General features: G+C 39.1%; 2 protein-coding genes across 2 annotated transcripts in view; one reads left to right on the plus strand and one right to left on the minus strand.

Annotated features, from left to right (window-relative positions):
* Positions 1-14,989, minus strand: part of LOC129738761 (post-GPI attachment to proteins factor 2-like) — a 31,196-nt gene that overhangs the window by 9,769 nt on the left and 6,438 nt on the right. Inside the window, exon 2 of the mRNA XM_055730024.1 lies at positions 4,688-5,024. Coding sequence (XP_055585999.1) covers positions 4,688-4,870 — 183 coding nt within the window. The 5' untranslated portion in view covers positions 4,871-5,024. The remainder of the gene's footprint in view (positions 1-4,687; positions 5,025-14,989) is intronic.
* Positions 9,944-14,136, plus strand: LOC129758079 (uncharacterized protein K02A2.6-like). The gene is made up of 2 exons (XM_055755516.1): positions 9,944-11,287; positions 11,353-14,136. The coding sequence occupies exons 1-2, from the start codon at positions 9,944-9,946 to the stop codon at positions 14,134-14,136; spliced, it is 4,128 nt and encodes a 1,375-aa protein (XP_055611491.1).

The raw sequence follows: 14,989 nt of genomic DNA on the forward strand, positions 1-14,989 counted from the left end.
GTATCAACATTATTCGATGATTTTTTGACAAAAATTAGCGTCAAGTGTTTGGATATGATCAAAATGGTGAGTTTTATCGACGCATGGAAAAAAATATAATTTTAAAATCTATTTTTATTATCAATTTCAGCGATATAATCCCTTCCCCTGGACTGTGAAGAAGTGGAAAGAAAAATCATTTAGCTCTCCCGTAATGCGAGTTTCCGAACATTCCAGCTGGTGGTCAACTAAAAGACGGCAGCATTCTCGAGGTGTTTAAGTGTATATAATTATTACAAAAAATATGAATATGTTTAGTTCAATAAAGATTATATAAACGAAAATTGTACACGATAATTTTATAATAAGATCACGAAATAACATTGAATTTAATCTTCCTCAAAACCATGAAAATTCATTGAAAAACTTTGAATTTCACAGTTTCCTTGAGGAAAACTGGAAGCTGTAATAACCATGAACTTGATAGTTTTGTGTTTTGAAATGCATGGAAAAAAGTTGATTTTTTCATGGTTAAGTTGCTTAACAACCCCCTTTTTTCATGGTAATTTTGGTCTAAACCATGAATTTCACTGTCAAAAACGATGAATTTTACAATGCATTCATCGTTTTTTGTACCATGGTATTAATAGTGTCAACCATAAAATCCATGGTAATGTGAAAATGAAATTCATAGTTTTTTCACAATGTTTTTCCATTCGGGCGGAGAACAAAAAAACGAAGGAAAGGTGAAGCGGATGATTAAAGCAAATCCCAACGTCTCAAGCCGTGATTTGTCTAAAAAGATCGGCTTGTCGGAGAGCTACGTCGAGAATGCAAAGAAGAGAGCTGGACTACATGCATACAAGGTATAGAATTTCCCAAACCGCAATGAGTGGCAAAAATCGACGATTAAAACTCGGGCAAGAAAGCTCTACAAGAAGATGTTAACAAAATATGGCTGCTGTGTAATGGACGACGAAACGTATATAAAAGCCGGTTCTAAGCAAATTCCAGGGTTGGAGTTTTTCACCGGCAAGAGAAAGTTCGATGTAGACGACAAATTTCAAATATCCAAATTTCTCGCTTGGCGGGCCATCAAAGTTTGTTTTTGTATAAATTTTAAAATATAAATATTAGGCCTATTAGGCCTTAGCTCAACTTCTCGGTGAGCCGAATATTCTGCTTTACAGTTTTTTGGCGGTATTCGGCGCCGAATATTCGGCCGACCGAATATTCGGTACATCTCAGTTTAAACCAATAGTTTTTGCAGCATCCCATATCGCACCTAAATGTAATACAATAAATACCGTCTAGAAGAGCACACGCGCCTTTTGTTTTGTATTGTAAGAAATAAATTTCTGTTTGTCATCCGAATTGTCGCGTTAAAAGTTTGAATATGTTTGTTCAATTCTACGTCTTCTACGTGCCCTGCGAAATTCCGATAACATCCTTATCCGGTAAAAACAACATCAAAAATTAAATTTTTGGAAACAAGGACAAAATATGAAAAATCTGTGAAATTTATGAAATTTATGAATATTCACGAAAATTTGTGTTTTGCGACACAGATTCTGCTTTGAAAATTTGCTCAAAACATTGTTAAATTATAGATTATTAACTGATTTCGAAAACCTTGCTATCTTGTCATTTTTGTCTTTTTTTGTAATTTTTTTAATTTTTAATATTTTTTAAATTTTTATTTTTTATGTCATATTTGTTATATTTGTAATTTTTGTCATTTTTTAATTTTTAATTAATTTTAAATTTTGATTTTTTATGTCATATTTGTCATTTTCGTAAATTTTGTAATTTTTGCAATTTTTGTAATCTTTGTAATTTTTGTGATTTTTGTAATTTTTGTAATTTGTGAAATTTATGTAATTTTTGTATATTTTGTAATTTTTTCCATTTTTGTATTTTTTGCATTTTTTGTAATTTTCGTAATTTTCGTAATTTCTGTAATTTTTGTAATTTTTGTAATTTTTGTAATTTTTTAATTTTTGTCATTTTTGTAATTTTTGTAATATTTGATATTTTTGATATTTTTGTAACTTTTGTCATTTTTGTCATTTTTGTAATTTTTGTCATTTTTGTCATTTTTGTTATTTTTGTAATTTTTGTCATTTTTGTCATTTTTTGTCATTTTTGTCATTTTTGTCATTTTTGTAACTTTTGTAATTTTTGTAATTTTTGTAATTTTTGATATACAGTTGCGTTCAAAAAAGAATGAAATCACGTGAAGCTGCGCAGCCACTTCCAACTTTGACATGCTGCCATTTCTCTCTCGGTTGATATTTTTTCATGAAAATTTCACAAAATCTAGTTCAACTATCCAACAAACACTCCACAAAATTCAAAGTCTTTACAATGACGGAAAACAAAGATACAGCTATTCCCGTAAAAAAGGGAAATTTGGAGTTGCTTCACTAAATTTGCTGTATCTTTGACAATTTTCATTGAAAAATCTTGAAATTTGGTCCAAAGGTGTAAAAATGTTTGATCTAATACCAGGCCAAGTTTCGTCAAAATCGATGAATGTGATCAAAAATGGTGCCGGGTTGAAAATAAGGTTCATTATCGCTCAGCAGACGATTTCATTCTTTTTTGGACGGATGTTTATATGGAAATCATCGTAATCCATGTATTCTTGGTATGTTGTTTCACAATACCAAAATTTATTACAAAGAATGTTGTAAATTGCTAAAAACTTCATTCGTACTTTGTTTTGAAAGAGAAAATCTTTCAACAGGGTTCAAAAAAGAAGAACAGAGTTTCAGAAATGACCTGCTAATTATACCGATAAACAAATTTGATCCACAATTAAAGCGAATATTCTATTCGCTCTTATTTTTCAAAACCAGTTCTGTTGGAACAATTTCTGTTTCTAAACAAAGCAAGAATAAAGTTTCTATCAATTTACAACATTCTTTGTGATAAATTTTGGTTTTGTGAAAGAAAATACCAAGAATACATGGATAACGTTGTTTTCCATATAAACATCCGTCCAAAAAAGAATGAAATCGTCTGCTGAGCGATAATGAACCTTATTTTCAACCCGGTACCATTTTTGATCACGTTCATCGATTTTAACAAAACTTGGCCTGGTATTAGATCAAACATTTTTACATCTTTGGACCAAATTTCAAGATTTTTCAATGAAAATTGTCAAAAATACAGCAAATTTAGTGAAGCAACTCCAAATTTCCCTTTTTTACGGGAATAGCTGTATCTTTGTTTTCCGTCATTGTAAAGACTTCAAATTTTGTGGATAGTTAGTTGGATAATTGAACTAGATTGTGTGAAATTTTCATGAAAAAATATCAACCGAGAGAGAAATGGCAGCATGTCAAAGTTGGAAGTGGCTGCGCAGCTTCACGCGATTTCATTCTTTTTTGAACGCAACTGTATTTGTAATTTTTGTGATTTTTGTAACTTTTGTAATTTTTGTAATTTTTATAATTTTTGTAGTTTTGGTAATTTACGATATTTTTGTCATTTTTGTCATTTTTGTAATTTTTGTAGTTTTTGTCATTTTTGTTAATTTTGTAATTTTTTTCATTTTTGTAATTTTTGATATTTTTGTAATTTTTGTAATTTTTGTAATTTTTGTAATTTTTGTAATTTTTGTAATTTTTGTAATATTGTTATTTTTGTAATTTTTGTAATTTTTTTAATTTTTGTAATTTTTGTAATTTTTGTAATTTTTGTAATTTTTGTAATTTTTGTAATTTTTGTAATTTTTGTAATTTTTGTAATTTTTGTAATTTTTGTAATTTTTGTAATTTTTGTAATTTTTGTAATTTTTGTAATTTTTGTAATTTTTGTAGTTTTTGTCATTTTTGTAATTTTTGTAATTTTTGTAATTTTTGTAATTTTTGTAATTTTTGTAATTTTTGTAATTTTTGTCATTTTTGTAATTTTTGTAATTTTTTGTCATTTTTGTAATTTTTGTCATTTTTGTCATTTTTGTCATTTTTGTCATTTTTGTCATTTTTGTCATTTTTGTCATTTTTGTCATTTTTGTCATTTTTGTCATTTTTGTCATTTTTGTCATTTTTGTCATTTTTGTCATTTTTGTCATTTTTGTCATTTTTGTCATTTTTGTCATTTTTGTCATTTTTGTCATTTTTGTCATTTTTGCAAAAAAAATTCAAGAAAATTAAGTTAAAATCACATCTTTGTCTGATGAATAATGTACGGTTTCTCAAAAAAGTTTCATCAGAATCTCTTAGAATTTTTGATTGACTTTTTCAAGTCTAAATTATCGGACACTCTGAGAAATTATCACCGTAAGAAGTAAACAGCTTCAAAAAATTTAATGTAGTTGGATTATTCAATGCTCATGTCGTTCCTTTTTTTCCATTTTCATCGTTGTACAACTTGAATCAAATTCTTCAAAGTTAGCTCGCCCATGCGCTTCAAATTTTCCTCGCTTACATGACATTTTCAAAAGGCCACTTCGAGTGTGTTTGAGTAACCTTTTGACTAGTTTCCTCTGTCTGGTGCCGATGTCGTAAGAAATCGAAACCGAAATCAAATATTAATGCATCAATGACCTTTTTGCGTTGGCACTGCTGAGCTGGTCCCAATCCATTGGAGGTTCGAAACTTTCGGAAGTCACAAAAACCTTCCACTGGCGGTGGCTCCAGAGAGCCACCAACAAAGCCAACTTGTCAGTAGCATTTGTTTCTACTTCAAAAAATCGTACCTTATCAGTTTGACTTTCACCAGTGCCTCCACCGGTGGGATGGATTGCTGTGTTGTGATGATGATCTACAGTCCTTCCGGTGACCGTTCCGGGTGGCGACACCGGATCTGTCCGTCTCCTGGGCCCATCTCCGTCTGCTGTGTTGTGTTTTTGAATATCAATCATGTCGACCGTCGATTGCATTCGATTTCGGGGGCACAGGACGTCAACGTTGTTGACTTGTTTAGTGTTTTTTCTTCCTTCGGGTCAACAAATGGGGTGTGGGTGTCCTCTGCTGGTCGCCGGACCTGGCGCCAAACGTTCTCCCGCTTTTACGATTGATGGAAAGATTAGTTCTCTAGAAGAAGGAAGCAGAGCAGAGAAAACAAAAAAAAACGTTAGAAAGCAAGTAAACATTCATAGACGACCGCTATACAGAAGAACAGGATAAAATTAGAATCACGCAAAGGTCTTCTGGGAAAGGGGGGATGAATGGGAACACAAGACGTCTTTGGCCTTTGGTTTGGCTGGGACGGAACGACGGGAATTGTGTCATCGTGATGATGCATAAAATCGGACTCGAGTCGAGCAAGGTCACTTCAAACTGACTATCTGCTGCCTTTTGATGGAACAACTTCAATGGTCCCAACAGGCAGTGGGTGGGGATGCCGGAAATTGACTAATTAACAGCCAACAGCTGTCAGTTTTGTGTCGAGCTGATCTGCATCATTGATGGCAAACAGGACACTCCAATCGATTCTGTCAAAGCTTGAGTAGATTTAGTGGAATAGGATTGAGGGAGAGGACGAATTGCCCCAAAAATGCAAACAACATGCCTATTTTGACCTTCACGAGGTGTAGATACTATTCTGAAGACACTAAAAATTTTCGAAATTTAAATTAACTGTATGGTTATACGCCATTTAAAATCTTAACTCAAGTAGGTATAATTAAAAAAATTGTAAAAATGATGTGAAATATCAGGTTTTAGATTGTGCAGTACCATACCCAAAAGAAATCCAATCCCCCTGTATTGCTTTAAAATGTTGATATCGAACCACTCTTATACATATTTATTATTCAAGTTATGTTAACCTTATTTTTTGCCCACATTCTACCTTAGAATCTGATGTGAAATCATTATGCTTGGGTCTGTATTTGTAATAGACCTGCAAAATGCCCGTTTAAGGACTTTTAAATGGGGGTCACATTTTGGCAAAGCATTTTTTTTTTTTTCGTAGGACGAAAATTCATTCCTGGGACTGTTTGTCTACCTTTTTCTCGGCCATTCCGGCAGACCGCATAAAAATGCAAATAGCCTCCGTCATTCCCGGGTAGTACCTACTAACAGTGGATTGTACACCTGTACAAAATGAAGGTAATGAATGGAGGACAATGTCGTACCATCAATGACGACGACGATACACGGAAGCCCTCCGTGGATTTCCGTCATTTGTTGTACGCGGGAAACGGTTTGGCTGCGAGCTGTCACTCGAAGGTTTAGATAGCTTCAAAATATTCAGAAATTAAAAATTAAAGAGTCTCCCCGCAGCTGAGGATTATATCTAGGTATCATTCAGCTTTAATTTTTTTATAAATTTATTTTTATTACAGGATTTGCAAAATTGTTTCAATGGAAACTGAACGCTTCTAATGATGGTCGGATACGAACTACAGTTGCGGAAATGTATCGTCTCTATGGTTGGACACATTCTGGGCAACCTTTTTTTGACAGGGGCTTAGAGCCTACACTTCCGTAAATGGCCGGTGGAATTTAAGAGGATTTGTGTTGTCGTTCCAACTACACACGCTTGATTGTGTGCTGTGCAAGGATTGAAGTCAACTGTCCACGAGAATTGCTAATGTTTTGGCAGCAAATTGTGGGCCGGATTCCGAGCATTGAGTTTGGGATTTATGTAATAAGGTCGAGGATAGAGTGTGGACCCATTTTTGAAAATTGGATCTTGTCGTTCAGGTTTTGAATTTTGACGTTTCAATTTTCCAGATAATTTTGGAATAGTAAAAAGGCTCCAGATTCCAGTTTATGAAGGTAGCTGTCAATTTGAGGAGAAATCAGGTGTAAGTGTATATTACGGTGGCAGCCAAATAGTTCATGTCGATTTTCTAAAACCGACCATATACATTTTGTTGATTGATCCATAAAAAACGACCTGTGCCAAATTTCAGCTCAATCGGACTTGATTTAGGGGTGCCTCAAAGCGCTCAGATCAATAATCTTCAATGGAAATTGGAAAAATCAAACATTTAATTTTGATGCCAAACGACTTAAAAATGCATTGGACCTAGGGAAGAATGTCACAAAATGGTAATTCCTGGCAAAAATACAAAATTAAAAATGCATAGAACGTCGAAACCTGAAAAAAAAATTGTCAAAAATCGACTTTAAAATTGTGAAAATCACCAGAGAGGGTTTGGAGGAAATTAGGAAAATCGATATTTTAATTTTGATGCCTAATGGCTTAATTCGCTACTTGAGTGAATATCTCACTTGCACACAATGAATAACCATCTGTTTTGGTTGATCTGTTTACTCCGTGCAATAGTGAAATAAATATAAAATTGCATTGACGAGTTTCCGAAAACGATATTATTCAGTTATCACAACCTACATAACAAGTTAAAAATTAAAAGAACAAAAAGCAGATTCACTTTCATACTTTATCAAAATTTTAATATTTTAAATATATCCTTGTAAATATTCTTGGAAGTTTGATAGGAGTATCTTTACTCTATATGTATGGTTCCCCCATCGGTAGCAAGGTCCTGCCTATGTCTGTGTGGCTTGGCCTTCGAACTACTTCTCAGGCTTCCACGGCCGATGGTTCGTCGAAGGAAGGCATCCAACCTTCGGAGACCTACAATGAAACACATCTTACCTGTCGGCAACTTGTGGCCTTCGAACCCAAAAGTTTTTCTTGCCGATACCGGGAATCGAACCCAGTACGCCTGGGTAACCAGACTCGCACCAAGCTATCCACTAGACCACATCAGCGCTAGGAGTATCTTTACTCTAAAGGGACGTTTTTGAATACACATTACTGTACCAGGAACAAGAATCAGGAAAACAAGTTAGTTTAAAGAAAATTTAAATAAAAATTCTTTTGCTATTAAGCTTCTTGTCGTTGCCTCAGAGATAGAAATAGAACTTTCCTTAAGAAAAATCTAGAAGCATAGAAGGTGTAGTAAAACTCGATCGCTCCATTCACCAAAATTTATTCTGCTCTATAACCTTTCCCCTACTAACACAACCCTTTCAGTGACTTACCTTTGTTTCTGAATTTTTCAAAATTAAATCTTTGGAATTTAAATAGACAAAAGGTTGTTAAAAGATTCTATGAAGTATCCTACTAACAATCCTTCCTTAATTCCTCATTGACTACTAGGACGTGGCCGGCGCCATTTTTGATCATTTTCAAAGGGAGAGCATGAGTTTTGTGCATTGTGAATGAATTTCTAGTCTCAAGCAAAATCCTTTTGGCCCTTGCACAAAACTGATGGCCTCGATCAATTACGGAGTAGCAACCATTAGAGAGGAAGAACTTGTTCTGCTTAGCCACGCCAGCGATCATGGAATTTGAAGTGCGTAAATTGAACGAAGTCTCATCAAATATGTTATCTGAAGTTCTAAATTAATGATCCTATCTGAGCACTTCAAGTTCAATGATTTAAGGTGGATATGAGTAGTCAATTAAGCTTAGCTACATTTATCTTCATTTCGCTAGTGAATTTTGAATATGGCGAATGCGCCAAATATAACAAATGCAGTTATCAGCTGGGTAATAAAGTACTTTCGAAGACCTATATTTTAATTGTACAGAGTTAATTGAAGGATATTCGGTTTTCGAGAAATAAAGGAAACAAAATAAAATTTTTGCTGGAAGCTTATGAACCTGTTAAAACTTTGAACGTGGTTTTTTCTAAACAATGATATTGGAGCATTCGCCGTATTCAAAATTCGATACCGATTTGCTTGATTAAATTTCGAGTTATGCCAACTAATATATGAAAAAATAACTTGTCTCCTTTCTTACTCCACCCTGAAAAAAGGGAGAGTCTAAAATTATTCGTACGTAAACAACCCAAGCAACCAAAAGTCACATGTTTAATTGAAGGAAGGCTTTGAAAGTTACATATTGGCTGACAAAGAGAATCAACTGCCCAATTCCCTTAAGTGAACTTTATGTACTCATTAATGGACTTGAAAGCTGCAAAAGTGATGTATATGTACGTTGTATGGGACTTAAGTCACACAGAGGGCACGAAAGTGCTCATAACGGGATTTACTAAGTCACATAAAGGGTACAAAAGTGCTCAAAATGGGATTTACTAAGTTACAAAAAGTGCATTGAGGTGCTTTCAAAATCAAATCACCGCATCGAGTTTTAGTTTCAGTTTCAACAACATCTAGGCGTGGTCTAGTGGTAGCGTGTTCGATTCTCACCACGAAGGTCGGGGTTCGATTCCCACACGGAGAAAAAAGTATAGTATTTCCAACAGTAATCCACTTATATTCAATCATACACTGTATCAAAAAATTGTCCGTACAGCACGTACCTTGAAGTCCAAACAATCAAAAAGTGCACTTTTTCAGTCAATAAAAATACTACAATAACATCATTTGCTGCAGAAATTAGTCCTTTTTGTAGATCAGTATTAAAAATGTTTATAAATTAAACCTTAAAAATAATCTAATTCATTTTGTATAGAAGGTCCCAAAAACGACGTCAAAAAATTGTCCGTACACTGAGGCCTTTGTCAAATATTAGTCAAGTAAACAGTTTTGTGTCAGTCTGTCAAACGAAGAAACGTGAATTGAATCTCAGCAAAGACAATTTCCAGTGGTCTGAGCGATAAATACGGTAAAATGAACTTTATTTAGCATAAATCAGTAGATTTAAACAATTTGTGGATTAAATTAACAGGAAAATGTCTGCTCTGTTGTGTATGGAGCCACCCTAGAAGACGGTCCACCCTAGCATTCCAGCTAGCACTACTACATAGACGACATCGAGAAAATTTCTATACCAGCAGTTAGAGCTGGCACGCCATTAAAGCCATACGCACTTTTATATTTTGCTCTTGCTTTCAAAATAAATCGTTAGTTTAGTAATTGCGAATTTAATCAATTACTTATCCGAAAGTTAAGACACAACATTTGGTGTCAGAAGTCGGTTTCGGTTTCGCGAAAAACAAAGTCCGGTCGAAAGTAAAAGTATACGCGTTTTCGTCGATCGAAAATTAAAAACGAAACCCAAGATGGCTGATCCAGAGCAACTTCAAGCTCTAACACGGATGTTGGCCGATGCCCTAAAATCATCGCTTCGGTCTTTGGGTCCCCTGAATGCAGCCCCGCCAGCAGCAGCAGCAGCTGCGAAACCGCCGTCATTTTCGGTTTCGGAATATCGCTCTTCGGAGGATTCGACAGTGGCCGACTACTTCAAACGTTTCGAGTGGGCGCTGGAGTTGAGCAAAATTCCGGAGGAGCAGTATGCGCATTATGCTCGCGTGTACATGGGAGCGGAACTCAACAACGCCATCAAGTTTCTCGTGAGCCCGCAGGATCCAGCCGAATTGCCGTTCGTCGATATACGGAACAAATTGGTGGAGCATTTCGACCACCCAAAGGATAAGTACGTAGAGAGTATCCGGTTCCGTGAAATTATCCAGAAGAAAGGCGAGTCAGTGTCAAGTTTTGTTCTTCGCCTCAGACAAGGTGCAGCATATTGCCAATATGGCGAATTCCTCGACAGAATGCTGACCGAGCAACTTCTACATGGCCTTGCATCGCGGGAAGTGTGCGATGAGATAATCGCGAAGAAACCCGAAACGTTCAACGCAGCATTTGAAGTTGCACACACACTAGAAGCCACTCGCAACTCAGCCAAGGAAGTGCAAACGGCAAAGCCGTCAGTGTATGGAGAATCGACGAACAAGCTGGGCTTCGAAAAGCCGAAGACGAGAAAGGGAAAATCGATCAAACTTTCCTCTCACAAACACCAGCGCACGGAGCCGAAGGAAAGTGCAGAAGGAAACGTCAAAAAGTGCAACGGATGTGGTGGTCAACATAAGAGAAGTGAATGCAAGTATCGTGATGCAGAGTGCTTCACCTGTAAAGGAAAGGGCCACATATCGACAGTGTGCAGGAGTGGCAAGCAGAAACCTCAACACCGATCGACCTACCAGGTTCAGGCGCACCAACAACCGGCAGCGCTAGTGGACGAGGTGCAATCGTTGAGCAAAATTCATTCTGTTGCCGCATCAAAACAAGTGATTAACGTCAACATCGACGGCCACGAAATACCAATGGAAGTTGACACGGGAGCCCCTTGTGGGATCATCAGCGAAAACAAATTGTGGTCAATCAAGCCAAAGTGTGTCCTCTTGAAATCGGACCGCCAGTTCAGCAGCTATACCGGGCATCCCATCGTATGCTTGGGGCGCCTTCCAGTGAACGTCCGCATCGGAAAAACAACCCGTAAATTGAATCTACACGTTGTGTCCGGAAACTACGATTCGCTCTTTGGTAGAGAGTGGATTTCCCAATTTGCAGCGGAAGTGAATTTGAACAAGCTGTTTAGCCAGAGCCATTCGGTGCACCCCGTGATGTCATCAACCAACATGACTGCAACCGAACAGCAAGAGGCTCTTTGCACCTACTCAAACAGTACGAGGATGTTTTTAGTGACACCGCTGGTAAGCTAATTGGTCCTCCTGCATCCGTGCACCTGAAGCCCGGAACAGCCCCTGTGTTCGCCAAGGCGCGCGATGTACCGCTGGCACTCAAGAGCCAGTACGCCAAAGAAATCGAAAAGAAACTAGCGTCAGGTGCCTACGAAAAGGTCGACTATTCGGAGTGGGCATCCCCGACCCACATAGTAGTCAAGAAGAATGGAAGCTTACGCATCACCGGAAACTACAAACCAACTGTAAATCCCGGGATGATCATCGACGAGCATCCGATCCCGAAGATTGAGACGATCTTCAACTGTATGAAGGGAGCAAATTTGTTCTGCCACTTGGACGTGACGGACGCATACACCCACCTCCCAATCGACGCAGAGTTTCAACACATCCTGACATTGAACACTCCAACCCACGGTCTGGTACGGCCGACAAGAGCAGTGTACGGTGCAGCAAATATTCCGGCAATCTGGCAGCGCCGGATGGAAGCTGTGTTCCAAGGTCTCGCAAACGTCATCAACTTTTTCGATGACATCATAGTCTTCGCCGACGGATTCGAAAATTTGCTCATCTCCCTCGCAGCAGTTTTCGAAAGAATCAAGCAACATGGTTTACGCCTGAATCGTGCCAAATGTGTTTTCGCCGCCCCGGTCTTGGAGTGCCTGGGCCACAAAATCGACGCCGATGGACTTCACAAGTCAGACAAACACATCGTGGCAATCCGAGATGCCCCTCGTCCCACCACCCCAGACGAGCTTCAGCTATTTTTGGGAAAAGCGACATATTACAATTCCTTTATTCCCAATCTCTCAACTCGGTCCCGTCCTCTAAGGGACATGATGCAGAAAGGTGATTTGAAGTGGACGCCAGAAAGATGTGCAGCCTACGAGGACATCAAATCAGCTCTGGTGTCACCGCAGGTGCTGATGCCATACGATCCAGCTCTTCCTTTGATCCTGGCCACTGATGCAAGCAAGTATGGCCTGGGAGCCGTTTTGTCGCACCGCCTGGAGAATGGACTCGAGCGACCAATAGCATATGCAAGCTGTGCCATGTCTCCCACCGAGCAGCGCTACCCACAGATTGACAAAGAAGCTCTTGCAATCGTGTGGGCCGTCAAGAAGTTTTTCCATTATCTGTACGCCCGTCGATTCACACTGGTTACAGACCACAAGCCGCTCACCCAAATCCTGCACCCAAGCAAATCACTACCAACGTTGTGCATCAGCAGAATGGCCAATTATGCAGACTACATGGCGCATTTCAACTACGAGGTTGTTTACAAATCAACGAAGGAGAACGTCAACGCCGATTATTGTTCTCGCTTCATCCCGAATCGATCAGCTGATTGTGTAAACAAGGTGAGTGCCCCAGCCGCCCTTTGTGAGGGAAGAGATAGTAGTGAAGACGACTTCGATGCATTCGTTTTGCACCAAATTGCACAACTACCAGTACGTGCCGACCACATAGCTCGAGAAACACGAAAGGATCCCGAACTAGGCACAATCGTACAACTCCTAGAAGCCGGCACAGAGTTGGCCCGTTCCGGTTACAAAGCTCCAGAGGTGAAATTTACGCTTGCAGCTGGTTGCCTCTTATTCGAGCACAGAGTGGTGGTACCCCCAGTTCTACGTCAGTCCATCTTGAAAGATCTTCACACCGCACACCTTGGCATAGTGAAAATGAAAGGGCTGGCTCGCTCGTTTGTTTATTGGCCCCGAATCGACGCCGATATCGAGCAGACGGTGAAATCGTGTGCTGACTGTGCCCGTCAAGCGCACTCGCCGCCAAAGTATTCCGAACACCACTGGGAGTATCCCAAAGGCCCATGGGAGAGAATCCACGTCGACTACGCAGGTCCCGTAGCTGGTTCGATGTTGCTGATAGTAGTCGATGCATACAGCAAGTGGCTGGAGGTGAAGGTAACCAACTCTACAACAACAGCCGCAACGATTGCCATCATGGACGAGATGTTCGCTCGCTATGGAGCGCCAGTAACTGTGGTGTCAGACAACGGACCACAGTTCACCGCAGCAGAGTTTAAGGAGTTTTTGAAGAACAGTGGGGTCAAGTTTCACAAGTTGTCCGCCCCCTACCACCCAGCAACCAACGGACAGGCGGAACGGTACGTGCAGACGACGAAAGATGCTTTGAAGTCAATGAATACAAATGCATCATCGTTGCAATCGCACCTGAACAACTTCCTGCAACAGTATCGTCGAGCTCCGCACGCAACCACCGGTGAAGCACCATGCAAGCTGTTCTTACGACGGAACTTCCGAACCCGTTTCGATCTACTGAAGCCCGAAGATGTCCAACAACGAGTGTCAACGAAACAGCAAGCTGACTTTGAGCCAAACTATCGTACATTCAGCGTTGGCCAACAAGTCTACTTCCTGTCCGGCAACTCCCGAATGGATAAATGGATACCAGGTGTCATCGCAGCACGTCTAGGTGACTTGCACTACCAGATTGAATTCAACGGCAAGCCATTCAAGAGGCATGTCGACCAGATGCGCTCCAGGGTCATCGCAAATGCGCAGCAAATGGTCGAGGAAGCTGAAAGCGACGAGCCAAGACGTGTTCACTTCTACGACAACGCAGCCAGGTTTCCTTCGTCGCCGAATCATCGTAGTGGTGCTCGTACTGCTCCGAGTTCCCCGGAGTATGCCACACCACCTAGCAGCCCGATTCAACAGGATGGTCCCCCGGTTGCCTTGAGACGGTCAACGAGACAACGCCGTCCCCCGCAGCTGTACTCTCCGTAGACGATCCATTCCCAAAGGAGGGAAGAAATGTTGTGTATGGAGCCACCCTAGAAGACGGTCCACCCTAGCATTCCAGCTAGCACTACTACATAGACGACATCGAGAAAATTTCTATACCAGCAGTTAGAGCTGGCACGCCATTAAAGCCATACGCACTTTTATATTTTGCTCTTGCTTTCAAAATAAATCGTTAGTTTAGTAATTGCGAATTTAATCAATTACTTATCCGAAAGTTAAGACACAACATGCTCTTCACAAAAAAAAACCCGTTGACATCCGGAAACTGATTGTTGACCTGAAGAATGACGGTGAAAGCTTGTCCGAAATTCATTTATTTACTTGTCTTCGAATTACGCATAAAATAGTAAAACGGCCATGATCGTCGGTTCAGTATGTCCTTCAGAATTTTAAGAAGACTAACTCACTGGGGACTAATCGTATAAGCTGATGGTTGGTTTGATCGTATTTTCGGGTCAGAACCAAACAATCATATTTATATTCCTGTAGACGCGTAATATGACTGATAAATCTTTTTATTTTTCTCCGTAAATGAATGTCAAGTTTCCGGTGCAATTTGCGCTGAAAGCATACCACACCATTACATGGCCACCACCGTGCTTAACTGTCGGTCACAAATTTTTCGGATCCAATTTAGTATTTGGATTACGCCATACTCTTACATGTCCGTCAGACCCAAAAATTTTAAATTAGCTTTCGTCAGTGAATATGACGTTCTGCCAGAACTCTTCCGGTTCCAGGACATACTTTCGAGCGTATTCCAGCCGCCTTTTCTTTTTTTTAGCAGATATAAACGGCTTCTTCAGAGCAACACGACCTTGGTTTTTTTTTCACA

Source organism: Uranotaenia lowii, chromosome 1, assembly GCF_029784155.1.
Source record: "Uranotaenia lowii strain MFRU-FL chromosome 1, ASM2978415v1, whole genome shotgun sequence".
Taxonomy (NCBI): Eukaryota; Metazoa; Arthropoda; class Insecta; order Diptera; family Culicidae; genus Uranotaenia; species Uranotaenia lowii.